At 39.3% G+C, this 22,544-nt stretch overlaps 1 protein-coding gene across 1 annotated transcript in view; it reads left to right on the top strand.

Annotated features, from left to right (window-relative positions):
- LOC117472606 (NLR family CARD domain-containing protein 3-like) overlaps positions 1-22,544 on the top strand; it is a gene marked incomplete at its 5' end in the record, with an annotated part of 41,024 nt that overhangs the window by 4,713 nt on the left and 13,767 nt on the right. Inside the window, 3 exons of the mRNA XM_034117901.1 lie at positions 20,069-20,242; positions 20,938-21,108; positions 21,504-21,680. Coding sequence (XP_033973792.1) covers positions 20,069-20,242; positions 20,938-21,108; positions 21,504-21,680 — 522 coding nt within the window. The remainder of the gene's footprint in view (positions 1-20,068; positions 20,243-20,937; positions 21,109-21,503; positions 21,681-22,544) is intronic.

Genomic DNA, 22,544 nt, shown 5'->3' with positions numbered 1-22,544 from the left:
CTCAAAAGGTCAAATGTCACTTGTTTTGCATCAATGTTGATACAGGGTACTTATTATATGTTGTACTTTGGATTCCTAAAGCTTTTAGTCTACTAACGCATCATCCAAGGGTAGTTTTCACTATAAGTAAAAAATAATTTTTGGACGGACACTATAATTTACAGTTTTTTACTATGTAAAATCTGAATTTTCTTTAAAATAAAAAACATCTATATTGATTCTGACACTTCTACATCCAACTCACAGATGTAACCTTGCTTTGATAAAAGAAATTATTCATATAACCCTTTTAGAAGTTAAGTTGTAGTCATTTGTTTTGGGCATGTCATTTTCGAGCCTGAAACATGAAAAACAGGCTTGGTGCTTAACAGGTTAAAGGTCCCATGTCATGGCCATTTCTACTGATCATAATTCCATTGTTGAGGTCTACTATAATAGATTTACATTGTTCAATGTTCCAAACTCACATTGGTTTCTCATACAGCATCTCTGTATAGCATGTGTATTCACTCTCTGTCCTAAACGGCTTGTTGGAGCTCCTGCCTCCCTGTGAGCCCAGTGTGCTCCGATTGGTCAGCTCGACCACTCTGTTCTGATTAGTCAACCACCAGAGAGGCTCCGCCCATGTCTATGCGGTAGTGGTGGTCTAATGGATAGTGAGGTGGGCTGAAGATCGGAAGGTTGTGAGCCACTAGTGTGCCCTTGAGTAAGGCACTTAGCCCTCAGTTACTCCAGGGAGAATGTCCCTGTAATTGGTAATTGTAAGTCGCTTTGGATAAAAGCGTCAGCTAAATTAAATGTAATGTCTAACAGTGCTTTTTTCGGGTCTGAGCGGAACATCTCTATCAGTTTTACAATGGCGTCGGTACAGCCGTATATGTTATACACTAACTAACCGAACTGTACCTACAACTGTTATGTAGGTGCACTTGTGGAAACTGCGCCATGATGCCTACCGAAGTGGAAAACGTCTGTTGCAAAGAAATTAGAAAAGTAGCCTAGCTGACCGTTACAACATTATGTAGCCAGCTAGCTGAACACAACAACAGTAGCACACAACATTATATGCCAAGATATACACCATACATACCCCACACCCTTTAGAACCTCCATAACATATACAGATTCGATTATAGACCTTTGAGCTTTATATATACAGTCTATGCCTTTGAGGCGTAGAACGGAAGAAGAGTAAGTTATTTTTACCTGTAATAAACTACTACTGTGTTTGATGAAAAATCAAATCATGGTTTGCTATATATGAATGAAATGTTATAGGAGCAAATAATTCAGGGAAGAAAGGCTACTAAGTATTTCCATCAAACTTTATTTTTAGAAATGTACAAAATGAACATGTGTAAATATACATATATATACACTGTATATCATCCATTCCTCCCCTTATAGGCATTTTCGGCATCTTGCCTATCGCAGCTTTGTAAGCTGGTGCCGGGGCTTTTTAGGATGAGGCCTCAGAGTGGTCATCCCGTCCAACACACTCCATAAACGTCCAGGAGCGACGCTTGGTCAGGGTCCCGTGGCGTGCAGCTGGGACGCGCCGAGGCTCCTTCAGCTTCATAAACGGACGCAAAGAGCTTTCAACTGATTGCAATGTATTCCCATCGGCGGCGGTATTTCACGCTCAGGGAAGCACCGCATCGGTCCATGTCGGCGGCATTTAAAGGCAATGTGAGCGTCCATTCCCATTGGATAACGGAGGATTTTACACCCGGAAGTAACTATTCTCCTTACTGTCGATTGATTTTACAGTGATATCTGCACTACTCATCAACTCAAAAACACCAGATTATCCTTGTTAATTTCACAACATTGATTGGTTTAAATTGTGTGCAATGCTTTTGTGTTTTTCCCCTCGATTCAGAGAAACAAATATTTTTTCGGAGTTTAGGATGGCAGAAGACACTACACTACCCAGAATCCTCAGCTATCGTTTGGGACTACACCATGTGCTTTGTTTGACAAACCCCGTGATTAGTTCTCAAGCTCTGTGATTGGATGTTTGAGTGGCAGTGCGCAAAGTTTACACCGCGTCGAACAGCACTTTGAAATGGAATGAAACCCATCGACGGCACACTATCCAAATCAAGACTCGAACGTGTCCTACCCCCCCACCCCCCCCCCCCCCACCCTTAGATCACAGGCTCCTCCAACAGTGCAACAAAATACAACAGATACACAGAAAAAATAGTGCAAGTAAATACAAAAAGAAAAATAGTAAAAAGCTAAATAGTGCAATAAGAGTCTATATACAAGTGATTGGAATATGATATATTAGACAAATAATTTCTAAGTAGCAGCCAGATGAATGTTATGGATGTTGTTTCAAAGTTCAGGTGTTTAATAGCCTTCTGGCCTGTGGGATGAAGCTGTCCCTGAGTCTGGTGGTTTTAGTCCGGATGCTGCGTTACCGCCTGCCAGACGGCAGCAGACAGAACAGTTTGTGGCTGGGGTGATGGGGGTCTTTTATAATCCTGAGGGCTTTCTTTAAGGTTAACCTGGTATTTTTACTACATTTATTTTAGTTACTTTACAGATTTGGATTAATGATGTGAAATATAAACAACCCCTAAATCAGACTTTAGTTACACCTGAGTCAAATTCAGTGAAGGTGATTGTCAAGTGCAAACAATCAGGCGAGATATTTGATAGTTGGTGCTTGAGAAGACACAAAATGTGTCTGCAGATCCCTATAAAGCATATTCATTACTCGTTATTCTCTAATTGTTCATCAAAAACTGTATATAATGGCTATTTTGCACCTCCCTTTCAAGATTTCAAGATTTTCAAAGGTTTATTGAAATATCATATACACAACTACGGTGTAGTTATGCAATGATGACAAACTTGGGTCATAGGTTCCTCAACAAGAGATCTATCAATATGTGTGTACCTCCACCATTAAACTGTCATATTCTGCACATTTCTTATTCTATCTACATACATCTTATAAGAGTATAATAGATATGTATAATATCGGTTAAAATAAGTGCTTCAACATAGTTAACATTGCAAGAAAGTTGATTGTCAAGTCCCAAAACAAACCATGCAATATATTAAACGTTAAGTTGTCAGGCTTAATATAGATACCCCCAAAGCTTTTTGCTTACATGTATTTAAAAGAAGACCTTAACCTAAAGTATTATTTAATGTTTAAATAAAGCCTAATTAGTTTGTCTGTTTTGCACATCCTCCTATTAATATCTTTGTACATCCGGCACTAAACTGTTTTATTCTAGATACCATTTACAGTATCTTCTTGATATCTTCTATTCTATATTTCTATCATTGACCTTCTACTTTCCTCCTATTTTGTATATACTCTTAATATTTAAATGTTTTCATAAAATATAACACATTCAAAAGTGCTTTACAAAAATGAAAGACATTAAGAAAAAGGCATTTTAAACAGTCATTAAAAAGCAACACAATCTACCTGCATTGCAATTACTCTAAACGTGTAATAACGTGCTTTAACCAGTAGGTGGTTTGGGTTAAAAAGCTGTCAAGTTTACAGTGTTAACAAAATAAAATATACTGCTGTTTCCGGTTTAGTTTACGACGGATATATTTTGTTATTGTTTTGATATTTGTAACACAAAAGCGAGGGGAAAAACCCACAGCTTAAGATGGTCTTAACATGACCCAGCGGTCTAGTAGTTAATAAAAAACAATATCAAAACAAAATATTACTACTAACTTTATTGTGAAATTAAAACAGAACGGTAAAAGAATAGTTTCCGGTCTATTCTGAGGCCCGATCTCTGTAGATAAATAAAGAACTACGACAGATGTGTAATATTTAATGCAGCCGAACCATTTATTACAATGCATTCATGTGATGACTTTCAAAGAGTAAAGCAAGCGCTGCTAAATAAAGTATGATTTGATCTTTTATGAAACATCTTTTTCATATGGAATGCAGTTGGAGGTCAACCAATCACAGAGCTTGAGAACTAATCACGGGGTTTGTCAAACAAAGCACATGGTGTAGTCCTAAACGATAGCTGAGGATTCTGGGTAGTGTAGTGTCTTCTGCCATCCTAAACCCCGAAAAAATATTTGTTTCTCCAAATGGAAGGGGAAAAATACAAAAGCATTGCACACAATTTAAACCAATCAATGTTGTGTAATCAACAAGGATAATCTGGTGTTTTTGAGTTGATGAGTAGTGCAGATATCACTGTAAAATCAATCGACAGTAAGGAGAATAGTTACTTCCGGGTGTAAAATCCTCCGTTATCCAATGGGAATGGACGCTCACATTGCCTTTAAACAGCCGCCGACACAAACGGATGCGGTGCTTCCATGAGCGTCAAATACCGCCGCCGATGGGAATACATTGCAATCAGTTCAAAGCTCTTTGCGTCCGTTTATGAAGCTGAAGGAGCCTCGGAGCGTCCCAACTGCACGCATCGGGACCCTGACCAAGCGTCGCTCCTGGACGTTTAGGGAGTGAGAGTGTGTTGTCCCGTCATGTGTTGTCCGCCGGATACGCCAGGAGTTTCCTGATCTGGCTGGACGAAATCAAATGCAAATCACAAAATATTAGAGAAACGTAGTTGTTTTAGGTTCGTTAGCTTGCCAGCTAGATTAATATGCTAACCTACGTTTACTAGTTGTTCAGTGTAATATGCCAACCTACTATGAACAACAGCTAGTCTAGGCTAGCAAGAACATGTTTACAATTGCAATCTTATACGAGTAGTCTGCTACGTTCGGTCATTCATAAAAACAATGTTTTCCCTAGCATGTCTAGCTCTTGGTAGCCTTCTTGTTTAGCTCGGTAGCATACACGCTAGGAACGGTAGCTCTGTAGCATACATGCTAGGACCAGTGGCGGCCGGTGGTCTTTTTTTTTGGTGGGGCTCTTGACGTACCGTAAGTGACCTGTCCGGGGGGTTTCCCCCCGGAATTTTTTTTCGAGAAATGACCCCTTAAATGATGACTTCTGGTGATGTTAGAGGGGGGGGGAAAGGAGAAATCGAGGTTTAAAAATATGAGAAGACTGATCAATACCTCCATAATCTTCAGTGTGGAAAATATTATTTATGAACCTGAACATCTACTACTTTACCAGGAATTTGTGTTCTCAGAACTGGTCTGTTTTTTTCTTTCTTAAAACTGTTCATGTTTTATGAACCAACACCTTCACCAAGTAGCTTTACAGTGAACTGCATGTGAGATATAAAATTAATAGCATCTTTTCAGTAGCATTAATTATAAATATTTGGTGGTTCAATACAAGTCACTACAGCATTTCAAACTGAACTGTGAATAAATGCAATTTAAAAAAAATAACCACAGCACAAAATGTCATAAATTGTGTTTTTTCTTTGTTTCTCTGAGGATTATTTACAAACAGGCTTATTTACATATAGCAATAACTCAGAAATGAAAAAGCTACATCGTCTAACACGAACAACCAGTTAGCATAATGATAATATATGTGTTATGTACAATGTAACTGGCAAGGCTAGAGCAAGAAAGAACATAAAGTTTGCAAAAGGTTTAAATAACTTCAAGTATCTGTCTTCAGATTACGTGGAGGTTTTAGTCCGATGGGAAGCAGATTTTAAGCGACACCGAAGATAAACCAAAAATGTGGTGGAGCTGCAAACCGTGTAGTGTTGCTGGGACAGAACAGGAGCTATAACCGTTGGAAAATACATCACAGACAATGCAACAAACGTGGAGACAGAACAATCACTTCTGTGATAAATGCCCACTTATTAATAAACTTCTAACAACCATGGGAAACCTCCTCTCTACATATAAAGTGATATCCAAGCATGGGAAACAAAAGACAGCATTTACCTGTTTGCATCCAGCTAGCCAAGCCTTTCTTGTGTACCAGCTACTAAGCCTCGTGTATAAATGTTGTCTTTTTCACGAGATTGCTGCGATATATTCAAATCGGGTTGGTCCGGTGCAAGGTCTTTAAGCAACAATTTATCTGCCAAACTTCTCCTTTCGAAAGGATTGGAGATTAGCTCTTGAACAGAATTAGCCGGGGACCGAGGTCCGGAGACTCCACCTGCACACGAAGCCATCCTCATCAACTACTGCGTCAACCGGATACGAGTCACTGTCCAAACTACTCACAGACTGCACTGGGCGCTGACATTGGCGCCCCGGTGACCGTCATCTTTGACGACGCTGATTGGCTGAAATTATATTTTCGCGGCATAGTTTACACGTTACAGATAGCAACAGTCAGCTGCTGGTGGCTGCTGCTGCACTGGTTGAAGGCTCCTCTCTTAGCGCCCAGACGAGAGAAGGTGCATGGGCAAGTCCAGGCAGGAAACATGTGACTTATCAGTAACTTTAGACATCGTAACACAATTTTAAACGAGATTTTATTGTAGATTATACATTTTACTGATACCAATTATATAATATTTACCTTGTTCATTAAAAATAAAAATAAAAACATATATATTTTTTTAAACATATTTTTTTTTTTTAATTTTAATTTTAATTATTATTTATTTTTATTTTTTTTCAATATGGGAAGAGGTGGGGCGGCGCCCCTAGCGCCCCTATGGACCGGCCGCCACTGGCTAGGACAGGGTTGCCAACTCTCACGCATCTGGCGTGTGACACACGCTTTCACTCTCAATCTCACGCTCTCACGCTGTCCAATCTATTCTCACGCCAAAAACAAGATGAACCGACGATCTTTTTTGGTTGGTTATTTACAATGTTGAGTTGGCAGCTGCTCAAGCTGTCGATCCGCTCCCTCCCCGCCCCCACCACTCTTTACAACGTTAACAGACAGCAGAGCAGTGGGAGCCGGTTGGTCAATCCCCGACCCGTATTGCGCATGCGCAGATCTAAGATCCAGTAGAAATGATAAAGAAGTAAAAGTCTGCTGCTTATTGTTCTACTAGGCCAAAATAGAGTCAAAGAGTGAGAGTGTGTTAATTAATATATTTGGCAGTTTAGAGTAAGTCTGTAGATTTGTTTGTGTGTGTGTGTTTCATGTATAGGCCTCTCACGATAATTAATTTTGTTGGATACATTTTCCCGGAAATTATTGCGATAAACGATAATATTGTCGGCACCGTTGTATGACCATTTTAGACCACTGACATAATGATAATATATAATAATAATTCAAGTGCATCCTTTCAAACTGCTAGTCACATCCTCATTTATCGAGTTCATTTTTATTTATCGTACGATAAGTCAATTCATTGCTTATCGCGACAGGCCTATGCACACAATAAAACAGTGGAAACAAACATGTGTTTGACTTTTATTAGTGAATGAAACGTTGTGCCCTTTATAGTCTGTGTCCAATATTGTGTATTTGTATATATTGTATATATATCCTATATATATGCTAAGGTCCCGCTGCTGACACGATAGCAGTCATTTAGTGTGCATATGTGTAATTAAACCATGGATGTATAATAAGAACTGGATACAGCGTGGGAGGCGGGGCCTCATTCATTCCTATGAGAGTTGCTCATTGGCGCATGAAGATAAAATGGCCCAACTTTTGAGAGAGCGAAACGTCACAGATTTTTTATTTTTTTTATTTAGCCTTTATTTATACAGGTGTAAAATCTCATTGAGACACAAGGTCTCATTTCCAAGATTACCCGTCATGCCTGAGAAGTACCCGTATGTGCGCTCATAGAGCATGCGCAACTTTAACCACGCCCCCCAAAAGGCTCGTTCAAGCACGTCAATTTGTACACGTAACAGCACCGTGTGTTCATGACAGCATGGTACTGATTGTTATGATGGATTTGATATTAACGAGGCGGCCGCGGCAGTTAGCAGCTAGTGGCTAGCTAGTAATTATGCTAATTTACACATCAATCGATGTACCTTTATATTACGCTGATAACAGGATCTAGTGATATCCAAGCAACAGAGCTTAATTTAGCATGATACTTGTGTGGGTTGTACATGAAACCAAATATATGTATTTTGAATTATGATCAATTGTGATTTAAATCTTTATCTAAAAAGTAAAGCTGATGATGGCTTACTGTGGTGGAGTACCCCACAAGTAACTAAAACGTATAGTACTTGAAGGAAAGGTGTAAAATGTTTCCATAAATACCAATATCACACACTACAACACAGACTATAACACCCCTTGTTGTTAAATACCAACAATATGCAATATATTTTTAATTACATTTTCGTAGAGCTTTGACTTTTTCAGCTGAATAAATATTATAACTCCAGATGGTTTTGTTCAGCATTGCCAGCTTCACTGTTGAGCTTTATGTTGTGCCCAGCATTCTCCTGTCCTGTGCTCTGAAATCAAAATGTGGATAAGCATAAAACAACACTAAAATAAACACTACAATACAACTTGTTATTTGTTTTTTGACAACAAAGGTTGTTCATTTGTGTGTATAAATATACAACACACAGGCTATATATATATATATATGTATATATACAATTATAATTAAAACTGCAGAAGTGCGCGCAGTGATGAGCGGGCCCTCGCGTCCATGCGCCTGTCGGGGAGGGCGGCCGGTCGTCCCGGCGTCAAGCAGACGCGCGCGAGTCCTCGGAAATGAGCAGTTTCTCATTTCTATAATTTTTGACTTATGTCAACGAAGCACAGCTCTGCAAACTGTTCCCATTGTGATAAGTTATTTAAGATGATCAAATGTGCATCAGACTTTCTGCCCTTTACCGTTTGTTTACTCACTAATCACATCTCCCCTGGATGTTAGGCTATTTGTTTTTGATACAACTGCTTTCATTCAGACGCGATGTTTACAGTGAGAACAGCAATAATATATGTAACAGGCCTACATTGCACACATTATTTGTATGCTTTAGTAGATATCTGCAAGTAAAGAGTAGATATTATTCATGAAACCACCATATAGTGCTTTACATAATAAAATATACAAGGGCTGTAGCCTGATATACATTATATGCTTTAGGAGCTGTATGTGTGTGTTGTACAGTGAGTAGGTGTGTGTTGTGGAGTGTATGAGTGTCTGTTGTAATTGAATTTGCCGCCAGCAGAGGTGGTGTGTGGGTTAGGGGTTAGGGCTAACCCTAACCCTAACCAGTTATGAGCATTTCCCGCCTTTTTGCAAACAGGTTTAGATTAATGACGGCCATATTTATCGACTGAACATGCTCATTTTCTACGGTAATATGTCTGACCCTCCACCGATGCTGTATACTAAGTGGCGTTGAAAAACAAAAAATTGAAATTTAAGGTAATATTTCACTGTTTTTAACATTATGCTAATTAAAAAAAATGAAGTAGGCGGAGCTTAGGGGTTCAAGGAGATAATATGTAGAGTAGGTCCACCCGAATAAGTGTGCAAAATTTCAGGTCATTCGGAGTTAACGGTGCGACTTTGTAAATGTTTCCATAATGGAAATGTAGTAGTTTGGATTAATGTAACCGTCAAAAATTGTACATTCTCCGTTAGCTTACGAGCTCCCCGTTCGAGCAAATGACTATTCCTTTGCAATGTAGCATCATATTGGATATGCGCTTAAATTGTCCTAGATTGGAATTTTTCCGATCATTTCCCTATGAGGAATTAGCAAAAATGTGCTTAAAATGCATGAAAAACGCAAATCTTTCAAAATGGCCGACTTTCTGGGGGGCGGGGCTAATGAAAAGTAATTTGAAATATGTGTGCAATCATAATAGCAATGTGTATACAGCGTTTCGTGAATATGGGAAAAACTATATGTGACCCGCTCTATCGAAATCAGTCGGAAGTCGCAACGGCTCATTTCAAAATAAATGTGGATTTGCGTAAAAAACTATTTTTTCGGGGTTCGGGTGTTTTGTTTGATTTTAAATAAACAAAGTCTTGGCTTTCAGAATATGAAACCTTTATTTCCAAAATCACATGATAAATACATTTGTGAAGCTTGTAAAGTGAAGATGACAGGCACCTCTCACTCGCAATCTGCTCTTCCGTAGCGCAGCTCCCCCTCCCTCCGGCTGAAATTATGAATGTAAGGCATATAGTAATCATAGATAACACGGCAGGGTCTGTTACAGTTTGTTTTCATCTGATTTCGATTAAACAAAGTCTTGGCTTTCAGAATATTAAACTTGTTTCGGCAAATTTAGATGATAAATACAACTATGAAGCTTGTAACGGCATATTTACAAGCGGAGAACGGAGTAATTTAACGTCACAGCAAGCATAACAACAGCCGGTGTTTCTCGTGAGTATTTTCCCCGGGAAACAAACACAATATACACAAACGCAAAAATACACAAACACACACACACACATACACACACACACTCGCGAGCTTCCCCCAGACCAGTAATCCAAACGGACATATTTTCCCTCCGGACTATTTTGATCATTTGCTCCGCTAATAATCAATCAGATCGATGGATTCCAGAGAAGAGGAAACTTTGAAGGCCTTTTTCTCAAAATGATGACTCGGTGACAGTCATTATATAATGTGACATATTTTGCTTAATATTTGGAGTACAAAAACAATCTTGATATCATTAGAAAGCTAGGAATCTCCTCTTTCTAACAGTGTATACAACTCAAAATGTGTCTTCGGGTCAATGCGACTGATTTCGATAGAGCAGGTCACATATGCAAGCAGTTTGGAGCAATTTGCGACATGTAAATCGTCAAAAATTGAGTATTCGCTGTTAGCTTATGACCTCCACGAGTGATTTTTCAAATATGTGGTCCGCAATTAAGTATCACATTGGCTAGGGGCTGAACCTGTCCTGCATTGGAATTTTTCCGATCATTCCCCTAGGAGGAGTTTGCAAGAATGTGCTTAAAATGCATGAAAAACGCACATTTTTAAAAATGGCCGACTTTTTGGCAGGCGGGGCTAATGAAAAGCAAATTGAAATATGTGTGCAATCATAATAGCAATGTGTATGCAGCGTTTCGTGAATATCGGAAAAACTATATGTGAGCAGTTTGGAGCAATTTGCGACATGTGAATCGTCAAAAATGGTGTATTCGCTGTTAGCTTACGACCTCCACGAGTGATTTTTCAAAAATGTGCTCTGCAATTAAGTATCATATTGGATAGGGGCTGAACTTGTCCTGGACTGGAATTTTTCCGATCATTCCCCTAGGAGGAGTTCGCAAGAATGTGCTTAAAATGCATGAAAAACGCACATTTTTCAAAATGGCCGACTTCCTGGGGGCGGGGCTAATGGAATCTATTTACAAATATGTCCGCAATTCCATGAGGAATGTCTGTGCCACAATTCGTGAAGTTCTGAGAAACTATATGTGACTGAACCTATCCACCAAAATCTGTGATATATGGATATATTGTTGATGAGTTATGAGCATTTCTTTCTAAGCCCCACCTTTTTGCGAGTAAGTTTTGATTGACAGCGGCAATATTTATCGTCCTAACATGCTCATTTTCTACAGTAATGTGTCTGACCCTCCACCGATGCTGTATTTAAGTGAATATTTAACTGTTTTGAACATTATGCTAATTTAAATTTAAAAAAATGTATGCGGAGCTTAGCGTTCCAAGAGGATTATTTGTAGAGCAGGTCCACCCGGATATGTGTGCAAAATTTCAGGTCATTTGGAGTTACGGTGCGACTTTGTACATTTATTCCGAAATGGGATTTTGATAGGTGGCGCTAGTGAGCAGGTTGGAATATTTAACCCATTGACTCCAGAATATTGAATTTTTCACCGGTCCTGGCGTCCGTGCAAAATTATACAACTTTCGAAGCGTCCTAAAGCCCTCAAAAAGAGGAAACGTCAGCACTATAATAATGAAGAATAATCCGTAGGAAAACAATAAGTTCCTCGCACTTCGTGCTAGGACGCCGTTGGGTCCTAGCACTCTCGTGCTCGGGCCCTAATAATACGTAGGAAAACAATAGGTTCCTCGCACTTCGTGCTAGGACGCCGTTGGGTCCTAGTGCTCCGTGCTCGGGCCCTAATTAATACAATTAATACAACTGTTAATTTGATTAGAGCTTTGACACATATATCTTTATTGATATATATAAGTATGACGACTTCCCCGGGCGATATCATATGGTATAGGGAATGAATCAAACTGGGTCAAAATGTGTTATGCCCACATGCAAAGGTTGTAGGCCTACGCTCTGGCTTATCCCTGCATGGTATTATATAGTAATAGCAAACAGCTACGTTCAACTCCTTCAATGGTAGGCTATATTGCAAGTGCAATAAGAAGCTACAGGGACGTTAATCTACGTCGGTAATATTGACTTTGTTTAATACAACATTTACGGTACAAGATTTACATCATAGGCTACAGCCCATGTAGTATAATATTTTACAAATTACGAATTACAGCAAACATGTGCACTATATCCATTATTACAGCTCCGTGGGCTGGCAGTAAGGCGATATCGGTCCGTTCTTATTGTGCATCCATGGGTAAAGGTAAAACGCATGTAGTACTGAACACGTAACATGAACATGCCGGGCGGCGCGGTCCCGTGGGTTAGATGCGCGTTCATAATGCAGAGGAAAATAACTCTCAGAATAACGTTATTAGCACATTTTACAACTTGAGGACCGAATGTTTTTAATAAGGGCTATACAAACGTTCATACTGGGTGGTTTATGTACTTTAAAAAAAATTATCCAACGATTTACAGACCACTCTTTCCCAATGTAAGTCAATGGGAAAAAGTGTTTCCGGGCCCAGCAACCTAACAGAAGTGTAGTACCGCCGTTTGGCCACAACGAATATTTTCCTCAGAGTCCGGCGCACTTCCTGGGCAACACACTCTCACTGCCTAAACGTCCAGGAGCGACGCTTGGTCAGGGTCCCGTGGCGTGCAGTTGAGACGCGCCGAGGCTCCTTCAGCTTCATAAACGGACGCAAAGAGCTTTCAACTGATTGCAATGTATTCCCATCGGCGGCGGTATTTGACGCTCATGGAAGCACCGCATCCGTTTATGTCGGCGGCTGTTTAAAGGCAATGTGAGCGTCCATTCCCATTGGATAACGGAGGATTTTACACCCGGAAGTAACTATTTTCCTAACCGTCGATTGATTTTACAGTGATATCTGCACTACTCATCAACTCAAAAACACCAGATTATCCTTGTTAATTACACAACATTGATTGGTTTAAATTGTGTGCAATGCTTTTGTATTTTTCCCCTTCCATTCGGAGAAACAAATATTTTTTCGGGGTTTAGGATGGCAGAAGACACTACACTACCCAGAATCCTCAGCTATCGTTTAGGACTACACCATGTGCTTTGTTTGACAAACCCCGTTTGTGATTAGTTCTCAAGCTCTGTGATTGGTTGACCTCCAACTGCATTCCATATGAAAAATATGTTTCGTAAAAGATCAAATCATACTTTATTCAGCAGCGCTTGCTTTACTCTTTGAAAGTCATCACATGAATGCATTGTAATAAATGGTTCGGCTGCATTAAATATTACACATCTGTCGTAGTTCTTTATTTATCTACAGAGATCGGGCCTCAAACTATTCTTTTACCGTTCTGTTTTAATTTCACAATAAAGTTAGTAGTAATATTTTGTTTTGATATTGTTTTTTATTAACTACTAGACCGCTGGGTCATGTTAAGACCATCTTTTCTGTGTTGCTGTGGGTTTTTCCCCTCGCTTTTGTGTTACAAATATCAAAACAATAACAAAATATATCCGTCGTAAACTAAACCGGAAACAGCAGTATATTTTATTTTGTTAACACTGTAAACTTGACAGCTTTTTAACCCAAGCCACCTACTGGTTAAAGCACGTTATTACACGTTTAGAGTAATTGCAATGCAGGTAGATTGTGTTGCTTTTTAATGACTGTTTAAAATGCCTTTTTCTTAATGTCTTTCATTTTTGTAAAGCACTTTTGAATGTGTTATATTTTATGAAAACATTTAAATATTAAGAGTATATACAAAATAGGAGGAAAGTAGAAGGTCAATGATAGAAATATAGACTTAGAAGATATCAAGAAGATACTGTAAATGGTATCTAGAATAAAACAGTTTAGTGCCGGATGTACAAAGATATTAATAGGAGGATGTGCAAAACAGACAAACTAATTAGGCTTTATTTAAACATTAAATAATACTTTAGGTTAAGGTCTTCTTTTAAATACATGTAAGCAAAAAGCTTTGGGGGTATCTATATTAAGCCTGACAAAGTACTTAACGTTTAATATATTGCATGGTTTGTTTTGGGACTTAACAATCAACTTTCCTGCAATGTTAACTATGTTGAAGCACTTATTTTAACCAATATTATACATATTTATTATACTCTTATAAGATGTATGTAGATAGAATAAGAAATGTGCAGAATATGACAGTTTAATGGTGGAGGTACACACATATTGATAGATCTCTTGTTGAGGAACCTATGACCCAAGTTTGTCATCATTGCATAACTACACCGTAGTTGTGTATATGATATTTCAATAAACCTTTGAAAATCTTGAAATCTTGAAAGGGATGTGCAAAATAGCCATTATGTACAGTTTTTGATGAACAATTAGAGAATAACGAGTAATGAATATGCTTTATAGGGATCTGCAGATACATTTTTTGTCTTCTCAAGCACCAACTATCAAATATCTCGCCTGATTGTTTGCACTTGACAATCACCTTCACTGACTAAGGTGTAACTAAAGTCTAATTTAACCTGTTACGCACCATCCGCCCGGTACCGGGCGGATAAACGCGTCATTTGCAGGAAACAACGTCTAAGGAATCTTAATATTTAATAAAACTATGAATGTTTTATATCCATGTAACGGGAAGAAACTCAGCTAACTGATCTTTTTAATTTTTTTTCCAAAAAAAACCCACAATGCTAACACTCAGCCTCTGAATTACCCACGAGCGAAAAAATGTAACCTAAAACGGCACTTAAACTCACAATAACTCCCTTATTACTTATCCTAGATGCACAGCCAACCACTCGTTTTTGGTGTCCTGGAGACACTGAACCTAGTGGTGCCCACCTCAACACTCAGTGATAAACATTTGCGACGCTATAAACGAAAGCGTACATCATAACATGTGGAGCTAAGTAGCTAGAAACGCTAACATGGCTTACCTTGGTCAAAACTGGTCTTCAATGGCATTATAACGATAAAAAAACGATGCTGTAGTTAATCCATAGGTTCATCCAATGTATCTGTGCCTTCTTTGAAATTATTTCTGATAATCCATAAGCAATAAAACTGCTTTTTCGTTTCCAAATGCCAGAGCTAGAGGTAGCTTCACTCTGCTGGACATTTACATGCGCGCAGCCCCCACCTTTTCTCTTCAAAATGTGTGTGTGTGAGCCTCCCCCTTCGATTCTATTGGCTTTAACGGTCAGAAAGAGGTGTCAACCATCCAAATCGACCAAGGGGGGCCAGAGATATGGAAAAAAAAACATTTTCACCCAAATCACCTCAAAGGTGGGGTGGTTTTGGCTAAACCTCTCTAAAAAGGTCAAATGTCACTTGTTTTGCATCAATCTTGATACAGGGTACTTATTATATGTTGTACTTTGGATTCCTAAAGCTTTTAGTCTACTACCCCATCATCCAAAGGTAGTTTTCACTATCTGTAAAAAATAATCTTTGGACGGACACTATAATTTACAGTTTTTTACTATGTAAAATCTGAATTTTCTTTAAAATAAAAAACATTTATATTGATTCTGACACTTCTACATCCAACTCACAGATGTAACCTTGCTTTGATAAAATAAATTATTCATATAACCCTTTTAGAAGTTAAGTTGTAGTCATTTGTTTTGGGCATGTCATTTTCGAGCCTGAAACATGAAAAACAGGCTTGGTGCTTAACAGGTTAAGGGTTGTTTATATTTCACATCATTAATCCAAATCTGTAAAGTAACTAAAATAAATGTAGTAAAAATACCAGGTTAACCTTAAAGAAAGCCCTCAGGATTATAAAAGACGGTAGGACATGTTCGAGTCTTGATTTGGATAGTGTGCCGTCGATGGGTTTCATTCCATTTCAAAGTGCTGTTTGACGCGGTGTAAACTTTGTGTACTGCCACTCCAACATCTAATCACGGGGTTTGTCAAACAAAGCACATGGTGTAATCCCAAACGATAGCTGAGGATTCTGGGTAGTGTAGTGTCTTCTGCCATCCTAAACTCCGAAAAAATATTTGTTTCTCCGAATCGAAGGGGAAAAACACAAAAGCATTGTACACAATTTAAACCAATCAATGTTGTGTAATTAACCAGGATAATCTGGTGTTTTTGAGTTGATGAGTAGTGCAGATATCCCTGTAAAATTAATCGACAGTAAGGAGAATAGTTACTTCCGGGTGTAAAATCCTCCGTTATCCAATGGGAATGGACGCTCACATTGCCTTTAAATGCCGCCGACATGGACCGATGCGGTGCTTCCCTGAGCGTGAAATACCGCCGCTGATGGGAATACATTGCAATCAGTTGAAAGCTCTTTGCGTCCGTTTATGAAGCTGAAGGAGCCTTGGCGCGTCCCAACTGCACGCCACGGGACCCTGACCAAGCGTCGCTCCTGGACGTTTAGGGAGTGAGAGTGTGTTGCAGAGGTGGGGACTCGAGTCACATGACTTGACTCGAGTCAGACTCGAGTCGCATATTTTTTGACTTGAGACTTGCTTGACTAACATTGATAAAAGACTTGACTTGACTTTGACTTGGTATTCATGACTTGAGACTTGACTTAAGCTTGAGACAGATGACTTGAAAGGACTTGACTGTTTAAAATTTTATATTTGCGTTTGTTTTTGTAGTGAGATATTACGTTTAGTTTTTTCGAAAAACGTGATTGGGTGATTATAGCGCCATGCGCGCAAACCTGGCAACCCACTAGACGGCAGGAGTGTCAGTTAACATGGCAGCGGCTAGCGTTACTCCAAAAATAGTGAAGTTTGGATTCAAGGATTATGTTGTCGATGACGCTAATAAGAAGAGAACAGCGGTATGCAGGGTCTGCAGCATAAAGATCGGTGACACTACCACCAAAACATCCAACTTCATTCGTCACTACAAAAAACCCCACAGAGAAAGGTGCGTGAATGTGTTGTGTTAGCTAGAAAGCTAACGTTAAGTTTAAGCTACGTTAGACTTGGTTTCAAATCGATTAAGCATTGCAAAGAGAAGGCAAAACGGTAAATTAACACTAGAACCGCCAAGGGATTCATTTGTACTAACCCTGATACTGACGGGCTGTCAGGAGAGGGAGAGAGAGAGAGAGGAAAAGAGATGCCTCGTTTATTTCCCCTGTGTTATTATCAGAAGTTACTGTACACTTTTGAATAATGTAGTTCATCTACTTTTAGTAGTTTGTTTAAATGTTTTAATTATGTTGTTTTTGTTTGTAGAAGTGCATCATTCTTTGATTTATTGTAAAAATGAATCTGAACTTTTTGATCTGTTATCAAAGATCTGAGTTTTAAATCGTCCTACTTAGAAATAAGGAAATTATGAAGAGGAACACATTAAATGATTTGAAAACGATATCTATGTAGGTGCTGACGCTGTTGGCGGTTCTAGTGTTAACAGAAATTTAAATTAAATATGTGTAATGGCAAATACCATATATGATTTTCTTACCTGGAATTCTGCCTTTTTGAACAGACTTTTTGATTGCGTCCTAGCTGTATTGTCATAACCACTGTCTTTTAACTGATTTAAATGCGGAAACTGGGCTTATTCATCAGAATTTCGTATGACTTGACTTGACTTGACTTGACCTGAGCAATGACTTGAGTTGACTTGCTTGACTCTCACCACAGTGACTTGGGACTTGCTTGATACTTGTCGGTCAAGACTTGAGACTTGCTCATGACTTGCACATGTAGGACTTACTCCCACCTCTGGTGTGTTGTCCTGGGGGCTTGAATTAAACCCATGATATAAAAATCTCACTCCAGCCAGGTACCCAAAGTTGGCAACCCTGCGCTAGAAACGCCAACTATACTGTACTGACCGTACGGTAAATCACCCGGAGTATACTGTCTATGAGTATTTTGTGTGTGAATGGAGACATTCTCCTGCTATGAGATACATGTAAGGCCATCTGCTGACATTGGAGTTGATATATGGAAACGCTAGCAACTTAGTTAGCCCAGTTAGCACTGTGTCAATGGCTTAGCAGCCCGAAAAACATTTACCCATTTAAACAGTCGCGGCAGATACCTTGTTTGTTTTAAACATCATAAATACACAAACAACAATGCGTACTTACAGATTGTGTACCCGAATCTCCCGCTGGTCCAAACAAAGTAGGAACAGCATCGTCCTTCAGTGTCCTACGCTGTACATATCCGGCATGAATCGCTGCAATGTTTGCAAAGCTTTGGTCCGTGAAATGCCGTGCACACAGTACAATACCGGCTCGAACATCTGAAGGAACAGTGTTAACAAGAAATGTCAACCACTGACTTCGTCGTGGTTCTGCCCTCGGTAAGGCATACATTGAAGATTTCCCCTCACAAGACAGGAAACAGAACCTCGTTGGCATGACTGGATACAGTTTTGAACTGAACCTGAGCTTCCAATAGTATATATGTTCGCCTGGCAGAGGGTGCGGCCATAGCTCTGGGCGTGGCTACTGGGTATCCCTACGTCACGATACCCAGGAAGAAAACATTGGAAAATGAGAAATCTCCAACAAGGCATTTTGGGGAGGTCTTTTCTGTGTTAGAGTTTTACTCCCTACAGGGTGTACTTTGAGGGTTTTTGATTCTGCAGACCGTTTACATGCATAAAAACCTTCATAACACACAAGGGGACGGGTAATAACCGGAAAAGCATGACATGGGACCTTTAATGCTGATATACTGAGAACATCTTGCTGATGGTATTTAGTTTAACCTCTTCAGTCCTAGGGTCCCCCATAGTTTTTTTTCGAGACTGTGTCTCAGGGCTTCTTAACATTTATGAAACTATTAATGTGTAGCACCAGATTAACGGGAAGAATCTCAGCTAACTGAAGATATGAACCATTTTTACCAAAACATAACACAAGGGTAATACCAAGCCTCTGAATTAGCACTAAGCGAAAAAATACTAACGCACTTAGCACAGAACTCAGGATAAAGGTACCCTTATTACTTATCGTAACTGTACATTGCAATATATCCGATTAAAGCTGAGACTCCACAGATTATATAGGTATAGTATCATCACTGAGCGATCCGAACTCGCGACAGGGGAAGCAAATACAGACATCACAACGCGTACCTTTACGGAGCTTTTACGGGAGATCGTCTCACCGTAGCTGTCAATCTGATCAAAAGACGTGTTCAATGGCATTAAAACGAGAAAAAACGCGGCTGAATCGGTTAATCCATAGGTTAATAATGTATCTGTGGCTTTGAAAAAATTATTTATAATCCATAATTCCATTTTTATGTAAAAATCGGAGAGAAAAAGTTAGATGCTAATGGTAGCCACCAGAGGTTAGCGCAGCTTCCGGTTTTGGCCACGCGTCACTCTCACTCATTTGGTAACGTGTTGGTGTGTGTAGAACTTTCCCTAGATTCCATTGGCTCTAGCGGACGGACACTATAATTTACAGTTTTTTTACTATGTTCAATCTGAATTTTCTTTAAAATAAAAAACATCTATATTGATTCTGCATCCAACTCACAGGTTTATCATTACTTTGAGAACAAAGATTATTAATTTAACCCTTTTAGAAGGTAGGATATGGTCATTTGTTCTGGGAATGTCATTTTCTAGCCTGAGACCTGAAAAACAGGCTCAGGGCTTAAGAGGTTAAAAGATTGAAACCTTATTGATTTGTTAATTGTGTTTGTGTTCAAAATACATTTTCAGATGCTCAGAGAAGCAATCTAGCAACAGTCTCTGACAGCAGAAGGTAGCCAACACAGACATGTGATCAGATCACACATTAACGCACACATTAAACTCAGTTCTAATAATAATTTAATATTATTATATATAACATAAAATGGCATCAGCAAATGTTATCCAGAACATACTGTGTGTCAAATTTGTATTCATGTAATGCTTGAGGTTAATATAATGCTCCCTCTTTTTTTAAACACATGTTGTAATATTTGTGTTATTATAGACTTACTGACTGTGGACTCTCAGAGGCTCACTGTGAAGTCGTGGCCTCAGCTCTGAAGTCTGACCCCTCCCATCTGAGAGATCTGGACCTGAGTCAGAACGTTCTTAAGGATTCAGGAGTGAAGCTGCTGAGTTCTGGACTAAAGAGTACAAACTGCAGACTGGAGGCTCTCAGGTCAGTTCACTGACTGAACTTCATCTGTTTGTGTTTATGATTTTCTGAATTTGCCTGAGAACAAATACATTTAAATTATTTTCCACACTTTTGCTAATGACTGAATATTCATCAGAATAACAAAGAGAAGGTGAATATGTGAGGGAGAGTGTTTGAGCTTCCACAGACTCACACTGTGCTCCATGAGTAAGTGAAGATGCTATCAGTACCAGAGGTCGCGTTAACCAAATGTTTTCCGTCTATTTTTTAACAATGACGGAAAAATCTGAAAGCCGTCCGTCATTTTGACAGATTGGAACAAACTCAGAACAGCGCCACAGTTTCCCCGCAGCGGGGCTCCGTTGTTATGCCGTGTTATGCATGCCCGCCCAAAAGAAAATTATATAGTTTGTCTGTGAGTATTTGCTTTACCCTGTGCGCGATCCAGCGAGGTGCAGTGGGCAAGCATAACACGGCGCTAACAGTCCCCCCCCCCCCCCCCCACGGAAATGTTACGATCCTGTCCGTCAAAATGACGGGAGATGAAGGAGTTGTTAAACACCTGATCAAAGTTAAAGTTCCAGATTATCATTGGATTGTTTCTACATCATCTCTGACATTAAAACCCTGTTTAACTCTGAACAGATTATTAAACCTGGAGTTATTTCGAACAGGAACATTGTTTTCTAAAGTTACATCATGTTTTCTTTATACAGACTGAGGAGCTGCAGGTTGTCAGAGATCAGCTGTTCTGCTCTGATCTCAGCTCTGAAGTCCAACCCCTCCCATCTGAGACATCTGGACCTGAGTGAGAACGATCTGAAGGATTCAGGAGAGCTGCTGAGAGATCTTCTGGAGAGTCCAGACTGCAGACTGGAGACTCTCAGGTCAGTTCACTGACTCTCTGATACTGCTGGAGATCTCTTGTTTCATTAGTTATTCAACCTGATTCTTGTACATTAATAACTTGCATTCATAAAATAGTAAATGTCCTTTTATTCATGTTTTTATTTTTACGTACTAAATGAAGAACTGCAGACATAAACATTGACTGTTTCTTAAAGAACTTTAATAGCTTTTCTTTGTAAAAAGTAAATCTATGTTTTTAATATTTAGTAAACGATAATGTCTGAATAAAGGTCATCTGAAGTAATATTAGTTTTACATGATAAAGTTTACTTTCTGAAGGAGACAGATTCTTTAGTTCTCATTCATTTCAATGTTGAGTAACACATCTGATTATGAATTCATTTTTTATCCTCATCATGTTTTCTTTATTCAGACTGGAGAGCTGCAGTTTGTCAGAGATCAGCTGTTATGCTCTGATCTCAGCTCTGAAGTGCAACCCCTCCCATCTGAGAGATCTGGACCTGAGTAAGAACTACAATCTGCAGGATTCAGGAGTGAAGCTGCTGAGAGATCTTCTGGAGAGTCCAGACTGCAGACTGGAGACTCTCAGGTCAGTTCACTGACTCTCTGTTACTGCTGGAGATATCATATGTTCAGTTTGTAATTGAACCTAATGTATGTACATTAATAACTTGAATTCATAAAGAATCCGGGTCCGGGACCCCAAGTAATCTGAGAGCTGTTCTCTGCCATCATGACGCACAGGGTGTTATTTTGTAATGGTGCCTGAGCTGTGTGCTCCACTCTTCCTGTCGGCTCTGTCGGCTAAACTCCGCTGCCCCGGGATGAAGGTCTAACTGCTGGTGAACTCGGAGCGCTGTTAGAACGGGACACTCAGATACTCAGAGCAGAGCTCACGGTCAGAGAGCCTGATGTGCAGGGATTGTTAGGGAAGTTATTTTTCTTAATATTATTTTATTAATCCTTTAGCTGGCTAACTAGCATACATTGTCACTAACTCCTAACGTTAGCTTTAGCCTGCGTTTTCCAATTTATTTTTTCATGGGCATAATGTTACAGACCATCACATGTCAATAGTGTTTTAGATCCTGTGTTAAGGCTATAAACAGAGGTGGAAGTACTCAGATCTTGTGCTTGAGTAAAAGTAGAAGTACCAGAGTGTAGGAATACTCTGTTACAGTAAAAGTCCTGCATTCAAAATGTTCCTCAAGTAAATGTAGAAAAGTATTATCATCAGAATATAGTTAAAGTCTGCTGGGGGTGCAGAGAAGGATCAGGCATAATCCGAATAGTCAATTAATCGTTTCATTAATCGATAGATTAATCGATTATCAAATGAGTCGTTTGTTGCAGCCCTAGTCCAGAACCAACAGCAGAATGACCCGCTCTGAACATGGAAATACTCAAGTAAAGTAAAAGTACCTCTAAAGTGTTATTTTATCATCATGTTTTC

This window comes from Trematomus bernacchii, unplaced genomic scaffold (genome assembly GCF_902827165.1).
Source record: "Trematomus bernacchii unplaced genomic scaffold, fTreBer1.1, whole genome shotgun sequence".
NCBI classification, from domain to species: Eukaryota; Metazoa; Chordata; class Actinopteri; order Perciformes; family Nototheniidae; genus Trematomus; species Trematomus bernacchii.
Note: the sequence above shows the minus strand (reverse complement) of the source record. Positions and strands in the feature narration are given on the sequence as shown.